Source organism: Cyprinodon tularosa, unplaced genomic scaffold (assembly GCF_016077235.1).
Source record: "Cyprinodon tularosa strain WSP-4 unplaced genomic scaffold, ASM1607723v1 ctg727, whole genome shotgun sequence".
NCBI lineage: Eukaryota > Metazoa > Chordata > Actinopteri > Cyprinodontiformes > Cyprinodontidae > Cyprinodon > Cyprinodon tularosa.
Genome location: NW_024039482.1, coordinates 59,079 through 86,981, shown reverse-complemented (window position 1 = coordinate 86,981; position 27,903 = coordinate 59,079). Strand labels below are relative to the sequence as shown.

The window sequence follows — 27,903 nt, the reverse complement described above, 5'->3', positions numbered from 1 at the left end:
GGTTCCATCATGGTTCCATCATGGTGCCATCATGGTGTCATTATGGTGCCATCATGGTGTCATCATGGTGTCATCATGGTGTCATCATGGTGTCATCATGGTTCCATCATGGTTCCATCATGGTTCCATCATGGTTCCATCATGGTGTCATCATGGTGTCATTATGGTGCCATCATGGTGTCATCATGGTGTCATCATGGTTTCATCATGGTGTCATCATGGTTCCATCATGGTTCCATCATGGTGTCATCATGGTGTCATCATGGTTCCATCATGGTTCCATCATGGTTCCATCATGGTTTCATCATGGTGTCATCATGGTTCCATCATGGTTCCATCATGGTTCCATCATGGTGTCATCATGGTGTCATCATGGTTCCATCATGGTTCCATCATGGTTTCATCATGGTGTCATCATGGTGTCATCATGGTGTCATCATGGTTCCATCATGGTTCCATCATGGTTCCATCATGGTTTCATCATGGTGTCATCATGGTGCCATCATGGTGTCATCATGGTTCCATCATGGTTCCATCATGGTTCCATCATGGTGTCATCATGGTGTCATCATGGTTCCATCATGGTTTCATCATGGTGTCATCATGGTGTCATCATGGTTTCATCATGGTGTCATCATGGTTCCATCATGGTGTCATCATGGTGTCATCATGGTGTCATGGACCCAAAGGCAGTCCTTGGTTTTGCAGCTTTGATGCCAGAAATGTTTTCATAACCTGGAGGATTGGTTTCCGCCGTAGTGACTGAGGAACGATCCAGATCGATGGATGAACTGACCAACACCAATTATCAGTAGAACTGATCCCATTATTTGCTGCTGATTACCGGCCCGCTGCAGCTACCAGATCTGCTTCCTGCCAGTGACGTCACGCTGCCTGATTGGCTGAATGTTGCCATATGATGTAAAACGTGGTTGCCCAGACAACGATAATAACATCACGCAGCGTCAGTGTGGCGAGTCGGGAGCATCTGTAGCGTTAGCGTGTCTAATGACCGATAAAGTTTGACCTGATTAATAACAAATCTGTTTCTGGTGAACAAAGTAACTGTTAAGACGGTGATATAAAGAGGGAGAGGTGTGGCTAGCTGTGCTCAGTAGCTAACAGGTTAGCCTCTTTTAGGTCGCTCAGTTAGCCATATTAAGCTACATTACTACATTGTGTCAACAAAACAAAACAACCGTTCGTTTTCTACAAGTAGATTAACAGTTTTATTTGTGTAAAATCTATAAAAGTCATTTTTAGCCTCTCCAAACCCACCGGGTCGCCGGCGAACCGTTTTAAAGCGTTTACAGCTAATAACTTCGAACGCATGAAAATGTTTACCAATATAAACATGTTAGACATGATTGGAAAGCTTAAATTCTCCACAATTTAACCACTAAGTTCATTTTATGGACACAGCGAGCACCAAAGCACAATTAACACAGATATACCTGCATGTCAAAATGTAAATATGACTTGTAAAATGTGTAATATACCTTTTAAGGCTTCGAGAAGCCGTTTTATAAATCCAATCTTCAATTGTTTATACTCCATTTATCCATAAGGATCCACAGAATGAAAGTAATCCATTTATAGTAAAAAATATTCCATGATGAGAAAATGGCCACATAACCTCCGGTTTTTGACATCAGAAAAGTTAGCTGGTCATAGCTAATGCTTAGCATCTTGTTAATATTTACTTCCTATTACTTACCTCAGTTGTTAGCCTGCGATGTTTGGTGTGGTTCTTTACATCTTCTTACCTACAAGACAAAAGTGTCCGCATCTTTGTCTGACTCGGTTTTATTCAGGGACAGCCGCTGAAGTCTCCCAAGCGCTCCTTTCCTGTCAGCCAATGACGCAGCGAGTAGAGCGATATTATGCCTCCTAGACTCCTGCTGTTATTGGCTGAGACCAAATGGGCTGTTGGGCTTTGTAGCCAGTGAAATAAGATGATATGATATAGAACAAATGTAATACAATGAGAAATGCCTTTTCTCAAGCATGTCCTTATTACTGCTGTTAAAAAGAAAACTATTATTTTCAAGAAGAAAAAAACATGTTTGAACTGCTGCGGCTTAGGCTGTGTTTTACTCACCCGATTTTCATTAATATATTCAAAAACTAGAAGGTTTTAGCTTTCAAATAATATATCACATGTGTAGTTTAGGCTTACAGTTCCTCAGTTATTTGCTTTTCCATTTGGGTATGCAAAATAGGAGAGAGTTACTTCAAAATGAGGGGGATGTTTAAAGATGTTCCATTTGTCCTCCTCTGACTTTAGATCTTAATAAAAAGAATAAAAATAAGCTGCGAGTTTTAGTCTCTCCTTATTAAATAGCAGAGCTCAGTCTGTCTTAGAAGGCAGGACTCTCCTTCCAGACTGACAGTGATTGTTTTCCATTTTCAGCTGCTTTAGATCGCCGGTGAAATGGAAAATAATAGCAAATATAGGGAATAATATGTTGAGACTCCAGAAGAGATTAGAATCTAAAGGATGGTGCAGTACAGTTTGTCTGAGTGGAGTTGCCGTAGGATGACGTCATAAGAAGGGGCGGGGCCCCGAGCAGTTCTGGTACCTACAGCGGTTCTTTAAGCTGATATCTCTTTTTCTTCCTTCATTTACTTGATAAAAATGACACAACCATAACTTTTCTCATTTAAACAAAAATCAAACCTTTATTAACAAATCAAACAGGACATTGACAATGTTAGATGCAGAGCCCGGTCATTCAGGGAACAGATGAAGATATTGACCGATTTAAAAAAAAAACATAATATAAAATATTGACGGGTCGATAAACGTATCACCTAAACAATTTGTGTCCAGTAGAAAATGAAAATGTGACTCCAGGGCGTCTGTATAAAAGTACCGATGATTCTGGAAAGGCTCAGAGCTTCTGACAGGAAGTGGTTCTGCTTCTCTCCCATCCATCTACCTTCATGTGATGACGGGATGTTATGCTGTGTTTTGGAGAATGACTTTGCTCTATATGTGCAGATCTACATCTTTGAAAACAACATCTATTATCGATCTCACGTGAAGAGCAACTCTCTGCGTCTGACGTCTTCAGGGAAGGAAGGAGTCATCTTCAACGGGATCGCCGACTGGCTCTACGAAGGTTCCTGCTCTGTTATCGCTCTGCTCTTTGAAGGTCGGGTTCAGATCCCAACCATAACTGAAGGCTTCTGTTGAACAGAGGAGATCCTGCAGACCCACGTGGCCCACTGGTGGTCCCCGGATGGGGAGCGGTTGGCTTTCCTGGTCCTCAACGACACTCTGGTCCCAAACATGGTTCTGGCCCGCTTTACTGGTGCAGCGTACCCCAAACAGAAGCAGTACCCCTACCCCAAGGTAACTATCCACGATAAACAATAAGCATCAACCTGTTTACAGCAGATGTTCCTCTGACCAGCCTGCAGTGGGGGGCCGCTGACCCCGCCTCCACTGTTCAAATCAGCCAATCACAGCGCCCCTAAACGCCAATGAAGAGAACAGAAACATCTGGAAGAAACATGACACTGACTTCTGCCCCCGCTCAGCCGGAAGACAAGATGGCCGCCCAGAAGACGTCCTCCATGTGACCTGAAGGGGGAAGCGGTTCCATGCAGCAACAGAACAGGGAGTCCAGTGGCGGTTCTGCAGAACCCGCTGCTTCCTGACAAGACCTTTATTTCCTGGACCAAGGTCCTCCACACAGGTCAAAGGTCAAAGGTCAGGACCCTGGACCTGTCTCAGAGGGTCCAGATCTCTGTAGACCAGAGCTGAGAGTCCAACTGCTAAAGATTCGGTCCAAAATGGATCCAGCAGAACTGCTAACCAAACACAGATCAAAGTCCAGACCTGAGGTTCTGACTGGGATCCTGTTTAGACCCTCAGAGATCAGCGTGAACCTCAGTGAGCTCTTGAAGGATGAGCAGAACCGGCGGTTCCTACTTCGTCCCACAGCTTCCAGTATCAGATCCTTACTGGTCAGATAAGACGCCGCTGGTCAGAAAGCAGCTAGATGTTCGGTTCTGGAGGTCAAGTCCGGTTTAACTCAGCGATGCGCTGAGCAGAACCAGGACCAGAACCTTCCTGGGTCTATGGATCAAGGTTCCTACATCTGGAATCGGTTCTGAAACCAGGTGTCTTAAATGTTCTGATCCGTTTTAAAAACCTGTCTTCTGTCCTGCAGGCGGGCCAACCCAACCCAACCGTCAAGCTCTTGGTGGTGAATATCTACGGACCGACCCACACGTTGGAGCTGATGCCGCCAGAGACGCTGAGGCTGCGGTGAGCGGACTCCGTTTTGTCAGAACCTTTAACCGGGCCGGTGCTGACTCACTCTGACGACTTTCTGCTTCTAGGGAACATTATGTGACGATGGTCAAATGGATCAGCAAGACCAGGACGGCGGTGAGGTGGCTGAACCGGGCCCAGAACGTCTCCATCCTGACCGTGTGCGACACCACCACCGGAGCTTGCGTGACGGTCCGTTCCAGAACATTCCATACCGGGTCACAGGATAGAACCTTCTCACTTCAACAGGACGGGTTGTGACCCGAAACAGAAAGTGGAGCAGAACGGTTCTAATAGAACCAGAACCAAAGTCCAGCCTGGTGGTCCAAACCAAACCAGGACGTCATGTCTTCGTTTGGTACCAGAACCATAGAGCAGAACCATCTTAGCGGTTCTACAGCGGATTCTGTTCTTAAAGCTAGAGAACCAGAGGTTCTAGAGCAGCAGGGTTCTATATCATCTATTTCTAGTTCTGGGTTCAGCCCATTGGACTAAAGTCCAAGTATTTAGATCACAGCAGGATGATGGGTCACAGTAGCCTAGTCAAAGTCCAGACCTATATCCAACAGTGTGGTTGGATGGTTCTCCATCCGTCCAGAACCTCAGTCTGCTGGAGATAAAACCAGAGACCTGCAGCCAGAGGAGGTTCTGCTGAGTTCTGACCCAGTCTGGGTTCAGATGGACCTAAATCTGTTTAACCTGCCGTCAGTCCTGATGAAACATCTGGATCTACCAGCTTAGTTTTTCCTGTTGGTTCTGAACAGAACCAGTTCCTCCTGCTGGTTCTGATTGGTTCTAACGTTGGGTCTCTTCTTGTTTGCAGAGACATGAGGAAAGCTCCGATCTCTGGCTCTCCAAACAGGTGAACCTTCACCCCCTCACCATCATAATCATCATCATCCTCAGCTGAACTCCTGATCAGTAAACGTAGACCTAGACCATCTAGAGATGACCGGCTTAAATCGGAGGATGTAGAGCAGGATGAGACCAGGGAATCTTTAGTTCTGCAGCAGACGGGCTAACGTTAGCCCTGGCTGCTGCAGACTGGCTAACGTTAGCTGAGAACATCAGAACCACCCAGCTGATGGATGTGGGTCATCCTTTCAGTGAATCCATGTTTCTTCTCAACAGAACCAAGAGCCCGTGTTCTCCAAAGATGGTGAGCGCTTCTTCCTGACCGTCCCCGTCAAACAGGGAGGACGGGGAGAGTTCCACCACATCGCCATGTTCACCACACAGGTGAGGCTCCGCCCACAGGAAGACCCTGCTGCCTCCATCAGACGTTACCATAGCAACAGCTCCCACCCTGACTGTCATTGAAAGGTCTCTACTGCTCCTGCCTGTTTCAGTTCAGAGCAGATCAGAACGAGGTCCGACATCTGACCTCCGGGAACTGGGAGGTGACCAGGATCATCGCCTACGACGAGAACACAGAGAACCTGTGAGTGTGGACTTCCAGATAGTTTCCGTTGGCAACCAGCCATCCAGGTGCCCCTCACAGACACCTGGGGAATAAGAGCCAGTATTATCAGAAGCCGGCTGGTTGAGCTCAGGCTTCTCCAAAGAAGGAAACCAGAAACCTGTAGGGAAACTGGTCAGCTGTGAATTCTGTCTGACGGGGCTGACTCTGCTTATTTCCCCTCCAGGTATTTCCTGAGTACCGAGGGATCACCACGGAGACGGCAGCTTTACAGGTTCGGCTGTTTTGGTTCTGCTCCCAGTTTAGTAACCAGTCCAGCTGAGAACAGCCAGATGGTTGCTGGACTTCTCCTGATCTTGTTTTGTTTGGTGTGATGAAGCTTCATTAAACCAACAGGGTCAGAGTCTGTTAGTCTGGTAATAAAACTGAAGGATGATCTTGTTTAATTGGAGTAATTGTTACCCAGAAGCAGAACACCTCATCTAGACTAGAGCTGCATTTATCATCAGTCTGAATAGATCAAAGGCTGAACATGTTTGTGGTTCCACCATTAAAGCCTCATATTTGACCTTTTCTGTCCTCAGCGTTAAAACTGTGGGTCTGTTCCCACGGAGATGTCTGACCTGTGAGCTCAGCAAAGCTCACTGTCTGTACTTCCACGCTGACATCAGCCCCTGCAAGCAGCATGTTCTGCTCCACTGTAAAGGTAGGCCTGCTTTGGACCTTGGGGGGGAGTTAACTGGGGGACACTGGTCCATCAGAGACCTGTCATCCGTTCAGGCCAGAAAGGAAGTCTGTGATTGGTTCAAGTCAGTCAGGAAGTCTGTGATTGGTTCAAGTCAGTCAGGAAGTCTGTGATTGGTTCAAGTCAGACAGGAAGTCTGTGATTGGTTCAAGTCAGACAGGAAGTCTGTGATTGGTTCAAGTCAGTCAGGAAGTCTGTGATTGGTTCAAGTCAGTCAGGAAGTCTGTGATTGGTTCAAGTCAGACAGGAAGTCTGTGATTGGTTCAAGTCAGTCAGGAAGTATCAGGAAGTCTGTCATCGGTTCAAGTCAGTCAGGAAGTCTGTGATTGGTTCAAGTCAGACAGGAAGTCTGTCATCAGTTCAGGTCAGACAGGAAGTCTGTGATTGGTTCAAGTCAGTCAGGAAGTCTGTGATTGGTTCAAGTCAGTCAGGAAGTCTGTGATTGGTTCAAGTCAGACAGGAAGTCTGTGATTGGTTCAAGTCAGTCAGGAAGTATCAGGAAGTCTGTCATCGGTTCAAGTCAGTCAGGAAGTCTGTGATTGGTTCAAGTCAGACAGGAAGTCTGTCATCAGTTCAGGTCAGACAGGAAGTCTGTGATTGGTTCAAGTCAGACAGGAAGTCTGTCATCGGTTCAAGTCAGACAGGAAGTCTGTCATCGGTTCAAGTCAGTCAGGAAGTCTGTGATTGGTTCAAGTCAGTCAGGAAGTCTGTGATTGGTTCAAGTCAGACAGGAAGTCTGTGATTGGTTCAAGTCAGTCAGGAAGTCTGTGATTGGTTCAAGTCAGACAGGAAGTCTGTGATTGGTTCAAGTCAGTCAGGAAGTCTGTCATCGGTTCAAGTCAGTCAGGAAGTCTGTCATCGGTTCAAGTCAGTCAGGAAGTCTGTGATTGGTTCAAGTCAGACAGGAAGTCTGTTATCGGTTCAGGTCAGACAGGAAGTCTGTGATTGGTTCAAGTCAGACAGGAAGTCTGTGATTGGTTCAGGTCAGACAGGAAGTCTGTGATTGGTTCAAGTCAGACAGCAAGTCTCATCGGTTCAGGTCAGACAGGAAGTCTGTGATTGGTTCAAGTCAGACAGGAAGTCTGGGATTGGTTCAAGTCAGAAAGGAAGTCTGTCATCGGTTCAGGTCAGACAGGAAGTCTGTGATTGGTTCAAGTCAGTCAGGAAGTCTGTGATTGGTTCAAGTCAGACAGGAAGTCTGTGATTGGTTCAAGTCAGTCAGGAAGTCTGTCATCGGTTCAAGTCAGTCAGGAAGTCTGTCATCGGTTCAAGTCAGTCAGGAAGTCTGTCATCGGTTCAGGTCAGACAGCAAGTCTGTGATTGGTTCAAGTCAGACAGGAAGTCTGTGATTGGTTCAAGTCAGTCAGGAAGTCTGTGATTGGTTCAAATCAGACAGGAAGTCTGTGATTGGTTCAAGTCAGACAGGAAGTCTGTCATCAGTTCAGGTCAGACAGGAAGTCTGTGATTGGTTCAAGTCAGACAGGAAGTCTGTCATCGGTTCAAGTCAGACAGGAAGTCTGTCATTGGTTCAAGTCAGTCAGGAAGTCTGTGATTGGTTCAAGTCAGACAGGAAGTCTGTCATCAGTTCAGGTCAGACAGGAAGTCTGTGATTGGTTCAAGTCAGACAGGAAGTCTGTCATCGGTTCAAGTCAGACAGGAAGTCTGTCATTGGTTCAAGTCAGTCAGGAAGTCTGTGATTGGTTCAAGTCAGTCAGGAAGTCTGTGATTGGTTCAAGTCAGACAGGAAGTCTGTGATTGGTTCAAGTCAGTCAGGAAGTCTGGGATTGGTTCAAGTCAGAAAGGAAGTCTGTCATCGGTTCAGGTCAGACAGGAAGTCTGTGATTGGTTCAAGTCAGTCAGGAAGTCTGTGATTGGTTCAAGTCAGACAGGAAGTCTGTGATTGGTTCAAGTCAGTCAGGAAGTCTGTCATCGGTTCAAGTCAGTCAGGAAGTCTGTCATCGGTTCAAGTCAGTCAGGAAGTCTGTCATCGGTTCAAGTCAGTCAGGAAGTCTGTGATTGGTTCAAGTCAGACAGGAAGCCTGTTATCGGTTCAGGTCAGACAAGGATGTCTGTGATTGGTTTCAGTCAGACAGGAAGTCTGTGATTGGTTCAGAGTCAGACAGAGTGCAGTGCGTTGATTGGTTCAAGTCAGACAGGAAGTCTGTGATTGGTTCAAGTCAGACAGGAAGTCTGTCATCGGTTCAGGTCAGACAGGAAGTCTGTGATTGGTTCAAGTCAGACAGGAAGTCTGTCATCAGTTCAGGTCAGACAGAAGGTCTGTGATTGGTTCAAGTCAGACAGGAAGTCTGTCATCAGTTCAGGTCCGACAGGAAGTCTGTGATTGGTTCAAGTCAGACAGGAAGTCTGTCATCAGTTTAGGTCAGACAGGAAGTCTGTGATTGGTTCAAGTCAGACAGGAAGTCTGTCATCGGTTCAGGTCAGACAGGCAGTCTGTGATTGGTTCAAGTCAGACAGGAATTCTGTCATCAGTTCAGGTCTGACAGGAAGTCTGTGATTGGTTCAAGTCAGACAGGAAGTCTGTCATCGGTTCAGGTCAGAAAGAAAGTCTGTGATTGGTTCAGGTCAGAAAGAAAGTCTGTGATTGGTTCAGGTCAGAAAGAAAGTCTGTGATTGGTTCAGGTCAGAAAGGAAGTCTGTGATTGGTTCAGGTCAGAAAGAAAGTCTGTGATTGGTTCAGGTCAGAAAGAAAGTCTGTGATTGGTTCAGGTCAGAAAGAAAGTCTGTGATTGGTTCAGGTCAGAAAGGAAGTCTGTGATTGGTTCAAGTCAGACAGGAAGTCTGTCATCGGTTCAGGTCAGACAGGAAGTTTGTGATTGGTTCAAGTCAGACAGGAAGTCTGTCATCGGTTCAGGTCAGACAGGAAGTCTGTGATTGGTTCAAGTCAGACAGGAAGTCTGTAATTGTTCCAAGTCAGTCAGGAAGTCTGTGATTGGTTCAAGTCAGTCAGGAAGTCTGTCATCGGTTCAGGTCAGACAGGAAGTCTGTGATTGGTTCAAGTCAGACAGGAAGTCTGTCATCAGTTCAGGTCAGACAGAAGGTCTGTGATTGGTTCAAGTCAGACAGGAAGTCTGTCATCGGTTCAGGTCAGACAGGAAGTCTGTGATTGGTTCAAGTCAGACAGGAAGTCTGTGATTGGTTCAGGTCAGACAGGAAGTCTGTGATTGGTTCAAGTCAGACAGGAAGTCTGTGATTGGTTCAAGTCAGACAGGAAGTCTGTCATCGGTTCAGGTCAGACAGGAAGTCTGTGATTGGTTCAAGTCAGACAGGAAGTCTGTCATCAGTTCAGGTCAGACAGGAAGTCTGTGATTGGTTCAAGTCAGACAGGAAGTCTGTCATCGGTTCAGGTCAGACAGGAAGTCTGTGATTGGTTCAAGTCAGACAGGAAGTCTGTCATCAGTTCAGGTCCGACAGGAAGTCTGTGATTGGTTCAAGTCAGACAGGAAGTCTGTCATCAGTTCAGGTCAGACAGGAAGTCTGTGATTGGTTCAAGTCAGACAGGAAGTCTGTCATCGGTTCAGGTCAGACAGGAAGTCTGTGATTGGTTCAAGTCAGACAGGAAGTCTGTCATCAGTTCAGGTCCGACAGGAAGTCTGTGATTGGTTCAAGTCAGACAGGAAGTCTGTCATCGGTTCAGGTCAGACAGGAAGTCTGTGAATGGTTCAAGTCAGACAGGAAGTCTGTCATCGGTTCAGGTCAGAAAGAAAGTCTGTGATTGGTTCAGGTCAGAAAGAAAGTCTGTGATTGGTTCAGGTCAGAAAGAAAGTCTGTGATTGGTTCAGGTCAGAAAGAAAGTCTGTGATTGGTTCAGGTCAGAAAGGAAGTCTGTGATTGGTTCAATACAGACAGGAAGTCTGTCATCGGTTCAGGTCAGACAGGAAGTCTGTGATTGGTTCAAGTCAGACAGGAAGTCTGTCATCGGTTCAGGTCAGACAGGAAGTTTGTGATTGGTTCAAGTCAGACAGCAAGTCTGTCATCGGTTCAGGTCAGACAGGAAGTCTGTGATTGGTTCAAGTCAGACAGGAAGTCTGTCATCGGTTCAGGTCAGACAGGAAGTCTGTGATTGGTTCAAGTCAGACAGGAAGTCTGTCATCAGTTCAGGTCAGACAGAAGGTCTGTGATTGGTTCAAGTCAGACAGGAAGTCTGTCATCGGTTCAGGTCAGACAGGAAGTCTGTGATTGGTTCAAGTCAGACAGGAAGTCTGTGATTGGTTCAGGTCAGACAGGAAGTCCGTGATTGGTTCAGGTCAGATAGGAAGTCTCTGATTGGTTCAGGTCAGACAGGAAGTCTGTGATTTGTTCAGGTCAGAAAGGAAGTCTCTGATTGGTTCAGGTCAGACAGAAAGTCTGTCATCAGTTTAGGTCAGACAGGAAGTCTGTGATTGGTTCAAGTCAGACAGGAAGTCTGTCATCGGTTCAGGTCAGAAAGAAAGTCTGTGATTGGTTCAGGTCAGAAAGAAAGTCTGTGATTGGTTCAGGTCAGAAAGAAAGTCTGTGATTGGTTCAGGTCAGAAAGGAAGTCTGTGATTGGTTCAGGTCAGAAAGAAAGTCTGTGATTGGTTCAGGTCAGAAAGAAAGTCTGTGATTGGTTCAGGTCAGAAAGAAAGTCTGTGATTGGTTCAGGTCAGAAAGAAAGTCTGTGATTGGTTCAGGTCAGAAAGAAAGTCTGTGATTGGTTCAGGTCAGAAAGGAAGTCTGTGATTGGTTCAATACAGACAGGAAGTCTGTCATCGGTTCAGGTCAGACAGGAAGTCTGTGATTGGTTCAAGTCAGACAGGAAGTCTGTCATCGGTTCAGGTCAGACAGGAAGTTTGTGATTGGTTCAAGTCAGACAGCAAGTCTGTCATCGGTTCAGGTCAGACAGGAAGTCTGTGATTGGTTCAAGTCAGACAGGAAGTCTGTCATCGGTTCAGGTCAGACAGGAAGTCTGTGATTGGTTCAAGTCAGACAGGAAGTCTGTCATCAGTTCAGGTCAGACAGAAGGTCTGTGATTGGTTCAAGTCAGACAGGAAGTCTGTCATCGGTTCAGGTCAGACAGGAAGTCTGTGATTGGTTCAAGTCAGACAGGAAGTCTGTGATTGGTTCAGGTCAGACAGGAAGTCCGTGATTGGTTCAGGTCAGAAAGGAAGTCTCTGATTGGTTCAGGTCAGACAGGAAGTCTGTGATTTGTTCAGGTCAGAAAGGAAGTCTCTGATTGGTTCAGGTCAGACAGAAAGTCTGTCATCAGTTTAGGTCAGACAGGAAGTCTGTGATTGGTTCAAGTCAGACAGGAAGTCTGTCATCGGTTCAGGTCAGAAAGAAAGTCTGTGATTGGTTCAGGTCAGAAAGAAAGTCTGTGATTGGTTCAGGTCAGAAAGGAAGTCTGTGATTGGTTCAGGTCAGAAAGAAAGTCTGTGATTGGTTCAGGTCAGAAAGAAAGTCTGTGATTGGTTCAGGTCAGAAAGAAAGTCTGTGATTGGTTCAGGTCAGAAAGAAAGTCTGTGATTGGTTCAGGTCAGAAAGAAAGTCTGTGATTGGTTCAGGTCAGAAAGGAAGTCTGTGATTGGTTCCGGTCAGACAGGAAGTCTGTCATCGGTTCAGGTCAGACAGGAAGTTTGTGATTGGTTCAAGTCAGACAGGAAGTCTGTCATCGGTTCAGGTCAGACAGGAAGTCTGTGATTGGTTCAAGTCAGTCAGGAAGTCTGTGATTGGTTCAAGTCAGTCAGGTAGTCTGTCATCGGTTCAGGTCAGACAGGAAGTCTGTGATTGGTTCAAGTCAGACAGGAAGTCTGTCATCAGTTCAGGTCAGACAGAAGGTCTGTGATTGGTTCAAGTCAGACAGGAAGTCTGTCATCGGTTCAGGTCAGACAGGAAGTCTGTGATTGGTTCAAGTCAGACAGGAAGTCTGTGATTGGTTCAGGTCAGACAGGAAGTCTGTGATTGGTTCAAGTCAGACAGGAAGTCTGTGATTGGTTCAGGTCAGACAGGAAGTCTGTGATTGGTTCAAGTCAAACCTGTTGTTATCAAAAAGGAGGAAAGTGATTCAGCTAAACTAGTTTTTTCTCTGAACTTTTAACAAAGAAAATCTGAAATGATTTTATCTTAAGAAATAATAACGTGTATGTATTTGTGCGTCATAATCAGCAACCAGAAGTGTTAAGATATTTTAATTGAATGGATGTTCTTCTCTGTTTAGGTCCAGGGGCTCCGACTGTGATCCTTCACAGCCTCAACAACTCAGGTAACTGGTCCAGATTAAAACTTTCAGCCAGAACCGAATCCTGTTCAGCCATTACAATAAACTCTGCTTTTTCCCTCCTGTGTTATCTACCCCACCAATTTAGTGCTACTTGGTCCCAATGGAATTTCCCATTGGGAACGTGCTAGCACTAAGTAGCTAACTGGTTAGCAGGATGCTTCCCACAAACCGGCTACAATCAAACTTACTTGCTAACCTTCCTCCACAACAACCCCGCCCCCTTGATAATCGACCAATCACATTCACTTTATTCACTCTTGTAAAGTCGGGCACCACTGGGAGAATACGGAAATGCAACGGTTGGAACGGCCGCTTCCCTACGACTTTAAGCATAAATCTATATCTGCTTAGATGATTGATTTTAAAAGCACTTCTAAATAACTTTGGCTCCCTCCAGTGGACAGAAGCTGTATTGTTTTGCCAAAAGGAAGACATCATTTCCCACAAGGAGCAGCGCGTAGTTTGGTAACATCCTGATTTCGGTTGCAGTTAAATTGAATTAAATTTCTGTTTCTAGTGGCTGTGAACGATGAGTAACGATGAGGTGTTTATTGTGTAGCAATGTCATATGACGACATTAAAAATGGCCAACGTTTAACTTTGGTTTTCTACCATATTCTCGCACCACCACCATCCGCACTAACCTGTCCTCCTGAGTTTAGAGCTGTGAAACAGAGAAACATAATACTAACTTTGATAATATCACAGCAAACATGTATCTATCCCAGCAGGAAGGAGCTGCATTGCCTGATTATCAGCCCTGCAGAGTTTACAGGAATGCAGAGTCTCTCAGTGAAAGAGTCGCATCGACTTCCTTCTTTTTTATTTATTTATCTTATAACAGTGTCCTGTCTGGCAATGAGGCAATAAGAATAATTGTCTTGATGCCAAAAAGAGCCCAACAAATTTTACTTTCACAAGTGGAGCAGTACGGCTATCGCCATAGTGATCCGCTTGACTTATGCATATAAAAAGCTTTATTATAATTATGCAGGGAGTTTTACAGATTATATGGACACTGCAATGTAGGTAGAGCAGGAAAGGAAAACGCAAAAGAAAGAGGAGATAGAAGGGAGAAAATGATAAAACATCTTCAGTCTGCTTCATCACCTGCAAAGAGATGGAAAAACAACAGCACAACCAACAAATATAGAGATACAATAAAGTAAAACCTAGATGTTATCGCTGAAGTATAAGTACTATTATTCAATCTGACATGTACTCTGTGTTACCTGAAGGTCAGAATCTCTGAGTACCTGGAACCAAGCACCTGTAGTTGATTGTGAGAGTGAACTACTGCATGTAAAGTTTATCCAAAGGAAAAATGCTCAATAGTGGTCGTGAGGAGCCAAAGAGGCGCCCCCCCCCCAGAGCACCGAGGCGAGCGCCAGGGAAACCAAAGCCCCGGACATCTTCGTCTGATGATCGCTGGACGCTGTCCTCTGAGGTGTTCCAGGGACGTCCCCTTGGCAGGACGCCAAGGGGACGTCCCTGGAACACCTCAGAGGACACAACAGAGTACATGATAACACGATGATGTTTGGTTTGTAACTGTTCCTCCGTCTGGAGAACTGGTACCTCTGATGATCTCCCCCTGAGGAAGATGAGGGCAGCTGCCTCATGGTGGAAGGAGGAAGCTGAAGCGGATAATTGGTCTGAGCTGGCTGGTGTCTGAAGCAGCCAATGAAGAAATCCAGCAGGAACATCATCTCCCCTTAGTGACGTAATCCCCCCTGAACCCAGGAACTTCCTGAGGTTTAGCCTCAGCTACCATCGGGTCTCTGATGACCGGGTCGGACCTCTGACGGTTCTGGTGACCGGGGTCTGGTTGGATCCGTTTTTTAGCCCCGTTTTTAATTTTCCTCATAACTTCTAGAAACAACAGAACTGGAGTTCTTTTCTTCCTTGTGTGGCGTCTTTTGTGCCCAGATGAATCTATCATCAGGGTTCTACTGAGAGACCCGTTGGGTTGGTCCTCTTTACATCGCTCTGACTTCTATCATCACTGCAGATTACTACATCCTGGAGAACAACTCTGTGCTTAAGGCCGTTCTGAAGTACAAAAGGATCCAGCTGATGGACTTCAGATCCGTCCCGGTCGAGCATTTTGGTGAGAATCTATTTCAGTTCTACAGACCTGCTGCCGTTGGTCCAGAGCAGTCCAGAAACGTGTTGTCTCTATCTTCACAGATCTACCTCTCCAGGTCGCCTATCCTCCGGACTTCTCAGAGTCCCGTCACTACGGACTACTGCTGATGATGTAAGAACCAGAACCTGAGCCCACGCCGTTCTCCTTCCATTAGGAGCTGTAGAGGTGATAGAGGTTCTGCCTCTTAACGGAGAGCCGCTCCAGATCTGGATTGTTTTCTACAGTAACTTTGATCATAAAAAGATCAAAGGTCATTTCTGAAAAAGCTGGGAAGTGATTGGTCGGTGCCTGAGAGTCCTGAGGCGGCTCTCTGGAGGTTCTCTTCACAGGATGTAGCAGAACATTAAGTTCAATGACGGGAATGTTAAGCTTTATTAAACCTGAATCTGGGTGGAAGTTAAATAAACAATAAATTAGCCTTTTTTAACTATTAATCAGATATGAAATCAGCTCATTTGGTCAAAGAATCTTCTGGATCAAACCAAGAGGCTTGGCAGAGGGGGGTGCCGCACTGGCTGTGATCGGCTCGGTTATTTCACCCAGTCCCACTCTAACGTCTGTCTATTAGTAGCTACTTTTCTTGTAACACAAGAAGAAAAATAAAAACTCCTCTTTCAGCTTCATTCAGCCGTGAACAAATCTAAGTCCAACTGTCGTGTCACATGACTAAATGAGCTCCTTTCATTGGCTAGAAGCTTCGACTGCTTGACTGCAGTCGAAGCTTTGACTGCAGTCTTGACTGCTTCGAGTGGAGATTGCTTTGGCTTGACTTCACCAAAAGGTCAACATAATTGTCCCATCAACCAGGAATCAGAAATACTTTAATAATCCCAGGGAGGGATTACTTTAGTTACATTACTCCATCTGTAATAGAGTGACTATAGGACCAGTTTAATAGAACACTATCTAATACTATATATATAATCAGGGGGTCCCCGCTCCATCTGGCCATCAGTTTGGGGCCCTTGGCCTGGAAAACCTTGAAAGCCCCTGATGTAAGGAATTCAATGTGTCAAAAGAATTTCATGTTTAAAATTCGGTTCTAATAAAAGGCAGATTCCAATGATGCTGTTTTTCTTCCATATAGAGACCACTGGGTTATGGAGGACCAGCTCTGCCATATTTAACAATGAATACAGAAATAAATAAATGCTTAGTAAATAAACAAGCATAACATTAATCGCCCCCAAAAATACAATTAACCAATAAATGTAGGTAGAAAGGAAATTCTACAGTGAGACATAAATGTATACATCTCTTTTAATTAGCTTCTTTGTTTATTTGCCTTTGTAATAATTACCTGATCTATTTATTGTCCGTCATAATCTTCACCTTTATTTATTAAGTCAGTCACAGTCACAACCAAGATGGCTACCTACCACGAAGCTGTCGGCGAGCTGACTGCTCATTTATTTGTTTATTGTATTTTTGGGGGCAGTTATCCTCCATATTGGACAGGATGTGGACCGTAAAGGTCAGTGGATCCAGAACCATCGTCACTGAGTTCTGATGAAGATTAACTGGTTTGTTTATTTATCAGGATTTATTGAAAACATTTAAGGTTTGATTTTTACATCAACTTTTAGCTGAAAACCTGCTGAAAGGAGCAAACGAGCCTCATCAGGCGATAAATGACTGTTTGGTCGAGTTTCAGGCCGAGCGGATGGAGAGAGAAACGAACTGGGTCGGACCTTCCGACCTTTGGACTCTAACAGTCTCATTTCAGACAGGAGCATAAAGCCGCCTCTCTAACAGGAAGTGTCATGTCCTCTGGGTGCAGTGACGGCGCCCCCGGTGGTCAGTCTGTGAGTGACCGGTTCTCCCTGGGCTGGGACTCGGTGCTGGTCAGCTCCGACAGCGTCATCGTGGCCCGTTTGGACGGCCGGGGCAGCGGCTTCCAGGGTCAGAGGATCCTGCATGAGGTCCACCAGAGGCTGGGAACCGTGGACGTCCAGGACCAGCTGGCTGCAGTGGAGTGAGTCCATCAGATGTTCTCCATCATCACTGCTGATCAGAACCGCTTAAGGACCCAAAAACACATCAGCTCATCTTCATTCACCTCATTCTGCTCTTCCTTCTGTCTGAAGGTCCGGTTGGGTTCTGTGTCTCAGAGCTCAGCTCCAAATGCATCTTATTATAAACAGATAAAGTTAAACATCCTGCAGCTTCTTGTTAACCAGAAACTAAAACCTGGACCGGCGCGGTCCTGGTCCAGTTCAGGGGTAGTGATGATCTCCACCGTGTGTTTCCTCCAGATACATGATGAACTTTCCCTACATCGATCGGACCCGGATAGCCGTGTTCGGAAAGGTGAGAACAGCAGAGAGGGTGGGTTCTGTCGGCCCTGTGAGGCTGGTTCTGGTGGGTTTTAAAGATGTCTGCCGTCCTGTTCAGGGCTACGGAGCCTACCTGGCGCTGATGATGCTGAAGTCCACAGATGGCCTGTTTAAATGCGCCTCCGCCATGTCGCCGGTAACGGACTGGAAGCTCTACGGTGAGGAACCGCTTCAGCTGGAGCCCAGAGAACTTAGGTCATCCTCAGGGGGCTCAGGGAGTGAGATTGACAAAAGTATCGATACTCTGAAAGTATTGATTCTCTGAAAGTATCGATCCTCCGAAAGTATCGATATTCTGAAAGTGTCGGTACTCTGAAAGTATCGATACTCTGAAAGTATCAATACCCTGAAAGTATCCGTACATTGAAAGTATCGATACTCTGAAAGTATCGATACCCTGCCACACCTAGATGTTTCATTTATCATCTTGCTCCTCTGATATTCACATTTTGTTCTAACAGTAGCTTTAGCAGTTAGCAGCTGTAGAGCAACAGGATTGTTAGAAACCAGACAGGATGGGAAGAGATCAGCAATAATCTGAAGGCAGCTTCTCAGGCCTTCAGAGCCGTGGTCTCCAACCTGCTTCTCAGGGACCTGCAGCTTCCTGCTGGACTGGAACAGTGACTAACAGTCTGCTGCTGCTCTGAGCTCAAACAGCGGAGCAGACAGACACTAGAACATGCAAGGAGGAGGTCCCTGAGGAGCAGGAGGTCACTGAGGAGCAGCAGGTCACTGAGGAGCAGGAGGTCCCTGAGGAGCAGGAGGTCCCTAAAGAGCAGGAGGTCCCTGAGGAGCAGGAGGTCCTTGAGGAGCAGGAGGTTCCTCAGGAGCCTTAGAGTTTCTCCTAAAATGCAAATCCCAGATGACCACAGATCAACCAAAGATGATGTCACGATGTGGTGAAGTTTAGATGAGAGGCGCTCCATCAGCCTGGAGGTCATCAGAGACGTTCCAGAGGAGGTTTCAGAGTAAGGAGAGGTGAGGAGGAGGATGGAGCTCCTGGTTCCTCAGCAGCTCCTCCTATTCCTGATGACTCTAACATCTCTGCCTCAGAGGACGTTTATATTCAGCGTTTAGATCTTCTCCCATAAACCAGGAGGTCTCCTCCTTCCTGTGGATCTGACTCTCCATCCTTGTCTTCTGCAGCGTCGGCGTTCTCCGAGCGGTACCTGGGCGTGCCGTTCCGGGATGACACCAGGTACCAGGTGAGTTTCCTCTCCGTTCTTCTGCTGCGTTTGAAGCTGCTGCTGAGGTTCATGAGCAGGTTGTGTGGATCTCTGCAGGGGTCCAGCTTGCTGCAGAACGTCCAGGCCCTCAGGGAGCAGACGCTGATGCTGGTTCACGCCACAGCAGATGGTGAGATGAAGGATGATCTGCTACTGCTCCATCCTGAGGAGAGGACTTCTCCCACTTGTTTTTTCTCTTTCAGCCAACATCCACTTCCAGCACACCGCTGAGCTGGTCAAGAACCTGGTGAAGGTTGGAGCCAACTACTCCATGCAGGTAAGACGTCCCCGCTGCAGCCAGGAGCTCCTGTCACCTTCAGAAACCTCCATCCTGCTGGCTCCCATGGAGCTGTTAGCCTCACAGCTTTCATTTTGAAGCTCCTCACAGAACCAGCAGGGCTGGACCAGTTGGTGGCGCCCATGAGTCTAGTTCACCATCAGGAAGCTAGGTCCGGGTAGACGCCACCCTTTAGGGCGGACATGAACTCTGACCCCTGGCCATCAGGGGCCTCATTTATAAAGAAAACTGATCTAGAGGCTCGAACCACGAAGCAAACCAAACATACTGGGATTCCTCACAGTCTATCCAGTTTAACCAGTTCACATCAATGGTAACCAGGATCAGTGGAACCGGTGATTATCAACTCTCTAACTCAATCCAGCTTAAACTGATCATGAAAGGCGGGGCCAAGCTAGCGGACCAATCAGAACCGTGACAGCAGAAGGCAGAGCGCCGCATTCCTGCTGAGGAGCAAAAAGTCATCTGAAAAAAATACGAAGAGGAAAAAAGTCTGAAGGAAAAGTCAAACATGGCGGCGGGAAAGAGATGCCAAACATGGCGGCAAAGGATTGCTGACTGCGTCAATTCTATTCAGTTTATTTCTATAGAGCCAATTCACATCATGTCATTTCAGGTCACTTTATAGATCCAGTTCAACTAGATCATCCAGTCAGATTGATTCAAAGTTTTCTATCTAAGGAAAACCAGCTGATTGCATCGACTCATTGACTCTTCAGCAATCCCTCACACTAAGCATGCTTGTAGCGACAGTGGAGAGGAAAAACTCCCTTTGAACAGGAAGAAACCTCCAGCAGAACCAGGCTCAGTGTGCAGAGAGGAACCTGTGGTTCACAAAGGATCTAGTATCTCTACAGTCGGTTGTTCTGTCAGACCAGCACACCTATAGTCAGTACGCATGCGCAAGACGTCAGATTTGCGTTTATCTCTTTAGTTTTGTACAAAAAATAGACTTTTAACTACCTCGACGGGCATGTATCCCTTTAGGCTATTTTCACGTCGCAGCCTGAAGTGACCCAAATCCGATTTTTCGGCCCATAGGGAACCTGGATCTGATCTTTTCATGACAGCCTAAACAACTCAGATCTGATTTTTTCCAATGCGACCGAGGCCACTTGACTATATCCGATACAAATCCGATCTGTTAATATTAATGGCGTCCAGGTCGTATGAATGCGACCTGAACGCCATTAATACCCGACAAAGGTCACTACTCTGCGTCTCGCTACGCCGAAGGGGCAAGAAAAACAACCATGGCGGACGATGAAGCAGAGAGCAGAATTTATGTTTAACCAAGATTGAGTTTTTAAGATTGGGAAAGATCGCTAGATGCGCTCCAGCGCTACCATCCATGGTTACTTCCGTAAACACAGAGCACGCTGGGCTGTGACGTCATCGCGTCCTCTACTCCGCATGCAGGACACTTAATCTGTAGGAACGCAGCTCACACAGGAGATCACATACTGTTGAATATATTTGGAAATATGCAAAAATAATCAGATGTGAGCATTAAGGCCTGCAGCAGGAACGCAGCCTTAGTCACGAACTAAACATGCAATTTAAGGTCAGATTGCCATACGCTTAAAAAACACCAAAAAGGAAGTAAGTAAATAGTTCTTTTGTACATGACTGAATGGATACACACCCGTTGATTTAGTTTAAAAGTTTATTTTTTAATAAAAAACTAAAGGGAAAAAAAGAAATATATAAACTATAGGGATAAACGGGTATTAACTGAGGGTATGCTGGTCTGACGGGTATGCTGGTCTGACGGGTATGCTGGTCTGACGGGTGTGCTGGTCTGACAGAACAGATTTTTATTTTTATTTAGCTTCTTATAACAATAATATGAGAAACCAGGCGATTCCTGATGGCATCATGCAGAAGAAAATATAAAATAGTAAAAGGTTGTAATTGGAGAAAAGAAGGAAAAGAAAAAACAAACAAATAAAAAGTTAAGTTTAAATTTGTCGAGAACATATTTTGACTGAACTGCGTTCTGGGTTTCCTCTTCCTTTGTTCTGATGTTTTGTTTAAATTGGTTTTCCCTCCAAATTAAATCGGATCTTCAATCAAAGGACTCGTCATCGTCTCCTGACAGCTGATTGGCTGCTGGGTCAACCCTGAAAGCTAGCCTGCCCCAGAGCAGGTTAGCTTTCAGCGTACGTTACCATGGTGACCAGCCTCGTTAAGGAGGATCCAGGAACATCAGGGTTAAACCTGAAGTTATCTGGCGAACCCAGTGATCCTGCTTCATGGTTCAGGCCTCAGCAGCACAGCGTGGGTGTGAGGACGTAGCAGGCTACGCTAGGCTAACTATGCTAACTTCTTCCATCCTCAGTAATGAGCTAAAAAGCAACGGAAAATGAAACTAAACGTTTGGACAGATGTTCACTCCCCGTTGAGCAAGTAACTCCGCCTCCTCCCACGCTGCCTCCACCATCTTTGTTCTTTCTTGCCCCCATAATTAATCCCACAATGCTAGCTCTCCTCGCAAAGCATTCTGGGATATATCTGCTCACTTGTCAAGGTGCATTGTGGGAATTTTTTCGAGTCACTACTTCTTCATGACACTCATAGAAAATGGCGTCACCCCCATAGATCTCTATGGGGGGGTTATGGCGGGCGCTCAGACGCAGACAGTGATAACAAAAAAAAATAATAACTTTATTAACAAATCAAAACGAACACTAACGATGACGGCCCTGAAGGATCAGAGACCACATGCAGGTATCGGCTGATACAGAACCTTTACGGACTCTAACTGATCATGTTCCTCTGCCCCTTTAGATCTACCCTGATGAAGGTCACTTCCTGTCCCGGCAAAGCCGCCAGCACCTCTACGCCACACTGAGCAGCTTCTACAGGGAATGTCTGAAGGAGGAGCTTCTACCGCTGCCTGAGGAAGAGGAGGAGGAGGAGGAGTAGGCCTGCAGATCTGAAGCCAGTACAGTGTGGACCACGTCTTTAGTTGGATTCGGACGCAGTGACGGAGCTGCTGCGGCTCCTCCAGGGGAAGGAGCACCTCGTTGTAAAAATATGTTGAAGGACACTTCAGAGACACTGCTCAGGCAGCAGGAGTCCACTGCTGTCCAGCATCTACCTATCCTAGATCTGGGACGCTCACGTTCTAAGCAAAGCACACAGAGAACTTCCTCAGTTTGTTCCAGGTTCTTTAGACTGCAGCATCCACACCTTCTCCACGTTGCTCTCCTGAAGCTCAGGACCAACATCTCACCATCACATCAGGTCACTGGCTGGAGGTCAGAGCTTCCTCCAGCTGACAGCACCACCCAACAGGAACAGGAACATCTCATCCTCCTGGAGGCTCCAGTAGAACGGTTCTGACCCGCTTAGATCCAGTAAAGGGACAGTTCCCCTGCTTTCATCTGGGTTCTGTGAAGCATGAAAGTTTGTGGTGAGAAATCAGGAAAGAACTCGATTTAAACAGGAAGTGGAACTCCTGCCCAGACGTCAGGAGATTCTACTGGTTTGGACTACTGGACCCAGAACCAAACGCCTCCGTTCTGTTGGACCCAGAATGTTTGCTGATGTGACGTAAATAAATGATTTCTGGACGATTCTTCATGACGCAAAGTTTGGGTTTCATTATTTTAGAACTTGTTTCCTGAGCTTTTCACCTCAGAACCACATGGTCCTACAGTCTGGTTCCAGAACCAAAGGTCCAGTTGGATGGTCCACTTTAAAGGCTCTCCTCGCACCATCTGCCTCCTAGCATTCCCTCAAACCGCGTCATTGGGAACAAACTTGGATCCTTCAACTTCACCGCAAATCAAACATTAAGAAAAACGTTTCAACACTGGTGACTGAAAAAAAACAGAACCTCCCCCAGTGCCACCGCTGAGCGGTAGTGGCAGTACCGTCCACAACTGTGGCGATGCCGTCCAGAGCAGTGGTGGTACCATCTGCAGCCGTGACGATATTTTCCTGAGCATTGGCGATGCCGTCCAGAGCAGTGGCGGTACTCTCTACAGCCAGGGCGATACCGTCAAGAGCAGTGGCGGTACTCTCTACAGCCAGGGCGATACCGTCCAGAGCAGTGGCAGTACTCTCTACAGCCAGGGCGATACCGTCCAGAGCAGTGGCAGTACTCTCTACAGCCAGGGCGATACCGTCAAGAGCAGTGGCGGTACTCTCTACAGCCAGGGCGATACCGTCCAGAGCAGTGGCAGTACTCTCTACAGCCAGGGCGATACCGTCAAGAGCAGTGGCGGTACTCTCTACAGCCAGGGCGATACCGTCAAGAGCAGTGGCGGTACTCTCTACAGCCAGGGCGATACCGTCAAGAGCAGTGGCGGTACTCTCTACAGCCAGGGCGATACCGTCAAGAGCAGTGGCGGTACTCTCTACAGCCAGGGCGATACCGTCAAGAGCAGTGGCGGTACTCTCTACAGCCAGGGCGATACCGTCCAGAGCAGTGGCAGTACTCTCTACAGCCAGGGCGATACCGTCAAGAGCAGTGGCGGTACTCTCTACAGCCAGGGCGATACCGTCAAGAGCAGTGGCGGTACTCTCTACAGCTAGGGCGATACCGTCCAGAGCAGTGGCATTACTTTCTACACCAAGGGCGATATTTTCCTGAGCATTGGCGATGCCGTCCAGAGCAGTGGTGGTACCATCTGCAGACGTGGCGATATTTTCCTGAGCAGTGGCGGTACTGTTCAGAGCAGTGGCGTACCATCCAGAGTATTGGCGGTATCACCCAAAGCTGTGGGGGTACTATCCAGAGCTTTGGCGGGACTGTCCAGTGCTGTGGCGATATCGTCCAGAAAAGTGGTGCTGGATATCACCAAAGTTGTGGCGAGGCCGTCCAGAGCTGTGGCGGTATTGTCCAGAGCTGTGGCGGTATTGTCCAGAGCTGTGGCGGTATTGTCCAGTTGTAACAGACAGAACCCGTTCATTAGATGCTCTCTTTCTGCCCTTGGCTCCTGACTGACCTTTGAACTGGGCTTTCGGTCTCATTGGACTCATCTATCTCTGTACCGGGTCTTTATCGTCCATCTGCAAACCTGCCATGTGTCCTGTACCCCTAAATGAGTGGGATGGGTTCTGCGGGTGGTTACTGGTTATGGTCAGAAACCATCGGCTGGTGCTGGTTTATCTTGTTCAGGTTGAGCAGAACTGAATCTGAACCTTTGGAACTGGACCAGTCAAAGGAAGCGTTAGCTCCTGGCAGCTAGGAGGGCTAAAGGTTTTGTTTACTTCCAGGACATTTTCAAGAGAAACTGACTTTATTCCGACCCAAAAACATTTGTCAAACAGTCACCTGAGATGGTAAAACGTTGCTAAGGCAGCTGTTAGGCAACAAGTCAGCAACTTTACAGAAATCACTCTTACTTACTTGTAGGAAGCAGCAGCTCTGTTCTAACAGCAGGAAGCTTCTATGAGCAGAACCTGGTCAGCATCAGCTGATTAACAGCCAATCACAGAGCAGCTCCTTTGCTCAGACTGCAGCCAGGCTTAAGCCGGTCTGAGCAGCAGAACAAAGCTGCTGGGAAGAGCAACTTTGCTGCATCTCAGTATCTCAGTCATAGACAATCTAAAGCTCTACATCTGGTTTATAGGCCTCAAATTAATTATTTATTACAATTTTTTTGAAAATATAGGTTTTCTGCCAATCATTTCCCATCACAGCCAGAGCATGGGAGCGGAGCGGGATTCCCGCTCAGGAGGAAGTTCGCTCATTTACTCCGCCGCTCAAAGTTGCGACAATTCTAATATTTCTTATTAATTGTCGAAAAAAATCGCATTTAAATTGGATCATAAAAGTTTACAAATTTTATAATCCAACATTTTTAATTGAGGTGAGCTCCGCTCCGCTCACATGCTCTGATCACAGCGAAGCCGCCTCCCCCCTCTGGGTAACACCCATTTTATAGGACTACCATATCAGTCCCGACCTCGAACCTCCAAAAAACAGATTTTTCTACCTAGAAGCTAGCTAGAAAAGAAACATAGCTGCTCTGTGCAGATTATCAGCTAAAATATCTGGTTGGTCTGAACTTTCCTGATCTGCCTGACATCACCGCCGCTCCCTGATCCATTGACAGTGCGGGCGCAGCGTGGTTAGCGTAGATGCTTCATGGAGGGGGCCTTCTGATGTCATTAATTATCACTCAGAGACGCATTAATCAAAGGATAAACGACTATTATACCACTTCTATAAAGGCACTTTAAGGGGGGGGGGGGGGGGGGGGTGCTGCTCTTCATTCACTGCAGCTCTGGGGCCTAATGGCCGACACGAAGCACAAATAAAGGAAGTAGGTTTAAACATAATTTTTCCTATGACACAAAAATTAATATTTAGAATAATTTAATGACCTGCAAGGTTTATGCAGATATGGCTGAACTTTTCTTTGCCTGATAGTCTGTGTTCCTGCTGCTGATCATCATCGTCATCATCATCATCATTACAGACTTAGGCTTTAGGACTGATGGATCAGTGTTATCATTTAATCAGATCATATCTAACGAGTTAATTAATGGTTTTATTTGCTACATAAATGGAATTTTTTTATTTGTCTTTGATGTTTATCTGGTTTAATGGAGACGATATTAGGAAATGAATAATTTGGTCACTTTTTAATGTTGATGATGTCATTATTTCCCCATTAAAAAGCTGACTGCAAAAAATCTTAGGGTTTCCATTTTGATCTTTAATGTTTTAACTTTAAAAACTGTATTTAGAAAAAAATGGAGTCAAATTAACATTTTAAATTCTAAAGGTAAAATTTAGTGAAAATAACAGGGAATGAAGGACCTTCAAAGGTTTGTAGATTAAGTGAGTCAAAATAGTTTTTACAAGCGACTAAAGTAATTTTAAAAACTGCATTTTGATCAAAACTAATCCTGATAATCCTATTATTAACATTTGAATTATACTATTAAATATTCCCCTAATGAAGGATTACTGGATTATTCCAGCAGCCCTGATTGGTCCGTTCCTCTGCTGCAGACGCTGCTGTCTGCTGATTGGTTGTTACAGCTGCGAAAAGCTAAGAGCAGAACTCAGCAGGTCCAGATGTTAGCGCTGACCCGGGTCAGGTCTTACAGGTCCAGATGTTAGCGCTGACCTGTAAGACCTGACCTGGGTCAGCGCCAACATCTGGACCTGTAAGACCTGACCCGGGTCAGGGCTAACATCTGGACCTGTAAGACCTGACCCGGGTCAGCGCCAACATCTGGACCTGTAAGACCTGACCCAGGTCAGGGCTAACATCTGGACCTGTAAGACCTGACCCGGTTCAGTGCTAACATCTGGACCTGTAAGACCTGACCCGGTTCAGTGCTAACATCTGGACCTGTAAGACCTGACCCGGTTCAGCGCTAACATCTGGACCTGTAAGACCTGACCCGGGTCAGCGCCAACATCTGGACCTGTAAGACCTGACCCAGGTCAGGGCCAACATCTGGACCTGTAAGACCTGACCCGGTTCAGTGCTAACATCTGGACCTGTAAGACCTGACCTGGGTCAGCGCCAACATCTGGACCTGTAAGACCTGACCCGGGTCAGGGCTAACATCTGGACCTGTAAGACCTGACCCGGGTCAGCGCCAACATCTGGACCTGTAAGACCTGACCCAGGTCAGGGCTAACATCTGGACCTGTAAGACCTGACCCGGTTCAGTGCTAACATCTGGACCTGTAAGACCTGACCCGGTTCAGTGCTAACATCTGGACCTGTAAGACCTGACCCGGTTCAGCGCTAACATCTGGACCTGTAAGACCTGACCCGGGTCAGCGCCAACATCTGGACCTGTAAGACCTGACCCAGGTCAGGGCCAACATCTGGACCTGTAAGACCTGACCCGGTTCAGTGCTAACATCTGGACCTGTAAGACCTGACCTGGGTCAGCGCCAACATCTGGACCTGTAAGACCTGACCCAGGTCAGGGCCAACATCTGGACCTGTAAGACCTGACCCAGGTCAGGGCCAACATCTGGACCTGTAAGACCTGACCCGGTTCAGTGCTAACATCTGGACCTGTAAGACCTGACCCGGTTCAGCGCTAACATCTGGACCTGTAAGACCTGACCCAGGTCAGGGCCAACATCTGGACCTGTAAGACCTGACCCGGTTCAGTGCTAACATCTGGACCTGTAAGACCTGACCCGGTTCAGTGCTAACATCTGGACCTGTAAGACCTGACCCGGTTCAGCGCTAACATCTGGACCTGTAAGACCTGACCCAGGTCAGGGCCAACATCTGGACCTGTAAGACCTGACCCGGTTCAGTGCTAACATCTGGACCTGTAAGACCTGACCCAGGTCAGGGCTAACATCTGGACCTGTAAGACCTGACCCAGGTCAGGGCTAACATCTGGACCTGTAAGACCTGACCCGGGTCAGCGCCAACATCTGGACCTGTAAGACCTGACCCGGTTCAGTGCTAACATCTGGACCTGTAAGACCTGACCCAGGTCAGGGCTAACATCTGGACCTGTAAGACCTGACCCGGGTCAGGTCTTACAGGTCCAGATGTTAGCCCTGACCCGGGTCAGCGCCAACATCTGGACCTGTAAGACCTGACCCGGTTCAGTGCTAACATCTGGACCTGTAAGACCTGACCCAGGTCAGGGCTAACATCTGGACCTGTAAGACCTGACCCAGGTCAGGGCTAACATCTGGACCTGTAAGACCTGACCCGGGTCAGCGCCAACATCTGGACCTGTAAGACCTGACCCGGTTCAGTGCTAACATCTGGACCTGTAAGACCTGACCCAGGTCAGGGCTAACATCTGGACCTGTAAGACCTGACCCGGGTCAGGTCTTACAGGTCCAGATGTTAGCACTGACCCGGGTCCCAGTCCAAACCTAGAGCGACTCTCCAGACATGAGGAAACCCGAGTCGGGCAAGGCTCCTCAGAACCTGGATCTGTTGGATCTCGGCAGTTTAACCCTTACAGTTCTGGTCCAGACTGCAAAGATTCTCGGTTTGTTTTCTGCAGATCCAGTTCTGCAGCTTCCTGCCTCACAGAGAAAACTAGAACAGGATCTTTAGGACGAACATTTCCTCAGCAGCTGTTTCACTGGTTTGCATGCCTTCAACAGGGAAACTGTCAGGAAATGCCACATTTTGTAGAGCAGTGCAGCAGAGCGTGTACAGGACTCTATTTTTAAGACTTGTCGTCTCATAGAAGGTTTCATCTATGAGGACGGCAGATTT

General features: G+C 46.9%; 1 protein-coding gene across 2 annotated transcripts in view; it reads left to right on the top strand.

Annotated features, from left to right (window-relative positions):
• LOC119772724 (inactive dipeptidyl peptidase 10-like) overlaps window positions 1–22,312 on the top strand; it is a 137,009-nt gene extending 114,697 nt beyond the window's left edge. Inside the window, exons 8-26 of one of the 2 annotated variants that reach the window (XM_038269276.1) lie at window positions 3,005–3,125; window positions 3,204–3,358; window positions 4,182–4,279; window positions 4,354–4,477; window positions 5,109–5,147; window positions 5,417–5,524; window positions 5,635–5,726; window positions 5,932–5,979; window positions 6,290–6,411; window positions 12,644–12,688; window positions 14,718–14,816; window positions 14,897–14,966; window positions 16,636–16,830; window positions 17,111–17,165; window positions 17,250–17,349; window positions 18,338–18,396; window positions 18,475–18,547; window positions 18,621–18,694; window positions 21,506–22,312. In XM_038269276.1, coding sequence (XP_038125204.1) covers window positions 3,005–3,125; window positions 3,204–3,358; window positions 4,182–4,279; window positions 4,354–4,477; window positions 5,109–5,147; window positions 5,417–5,524; window positions 5,635–5,726; window positions 5,932–5,979; window positions 6,290–6,411; window positions 12,644–12,688; window positions 14,718–14,816; window positions 14,897–14,966; window positions 16,636–16,830; window positions 17,111–17,165; window positions 17,250–17,349; window positions 18,338–18,396; window positions 18,475–18,547; window positions 18,621–18,694; window positions 21,506–21,643 — 1,815 coding nt within the window. In that variant the 3' untranslated portion in view covers window positions 21,644–22,312. The remainder of the gene's footprint in view (window positions 1–3,004; window positions 3,126–3,203; window positions 3,359–4,181; window positions 4,280–4,353; window positions 4,478–5,108; window positions 5,148–5,416; window positions 5,525–5,634; window positions 5,727–5,931; window positions 5,980–6,289; window positions 6,412–12,643; window positions 12,689–14,717; window positions 14,817–14,896; window positions 14,967–16,635; window positions 16,831–17,110; window positions 17,166–17,249; window positions 17,350–18,337; window positions 18,397–18,474; window positions 18,548–18,620; window positions 18,695–21,505) is intronic. The other variant, XM_038269277.1, reaches the window with a different exon arrangement.
• Window positions 22,313–27,903: the final 5,591 nt, after the last annotated feature.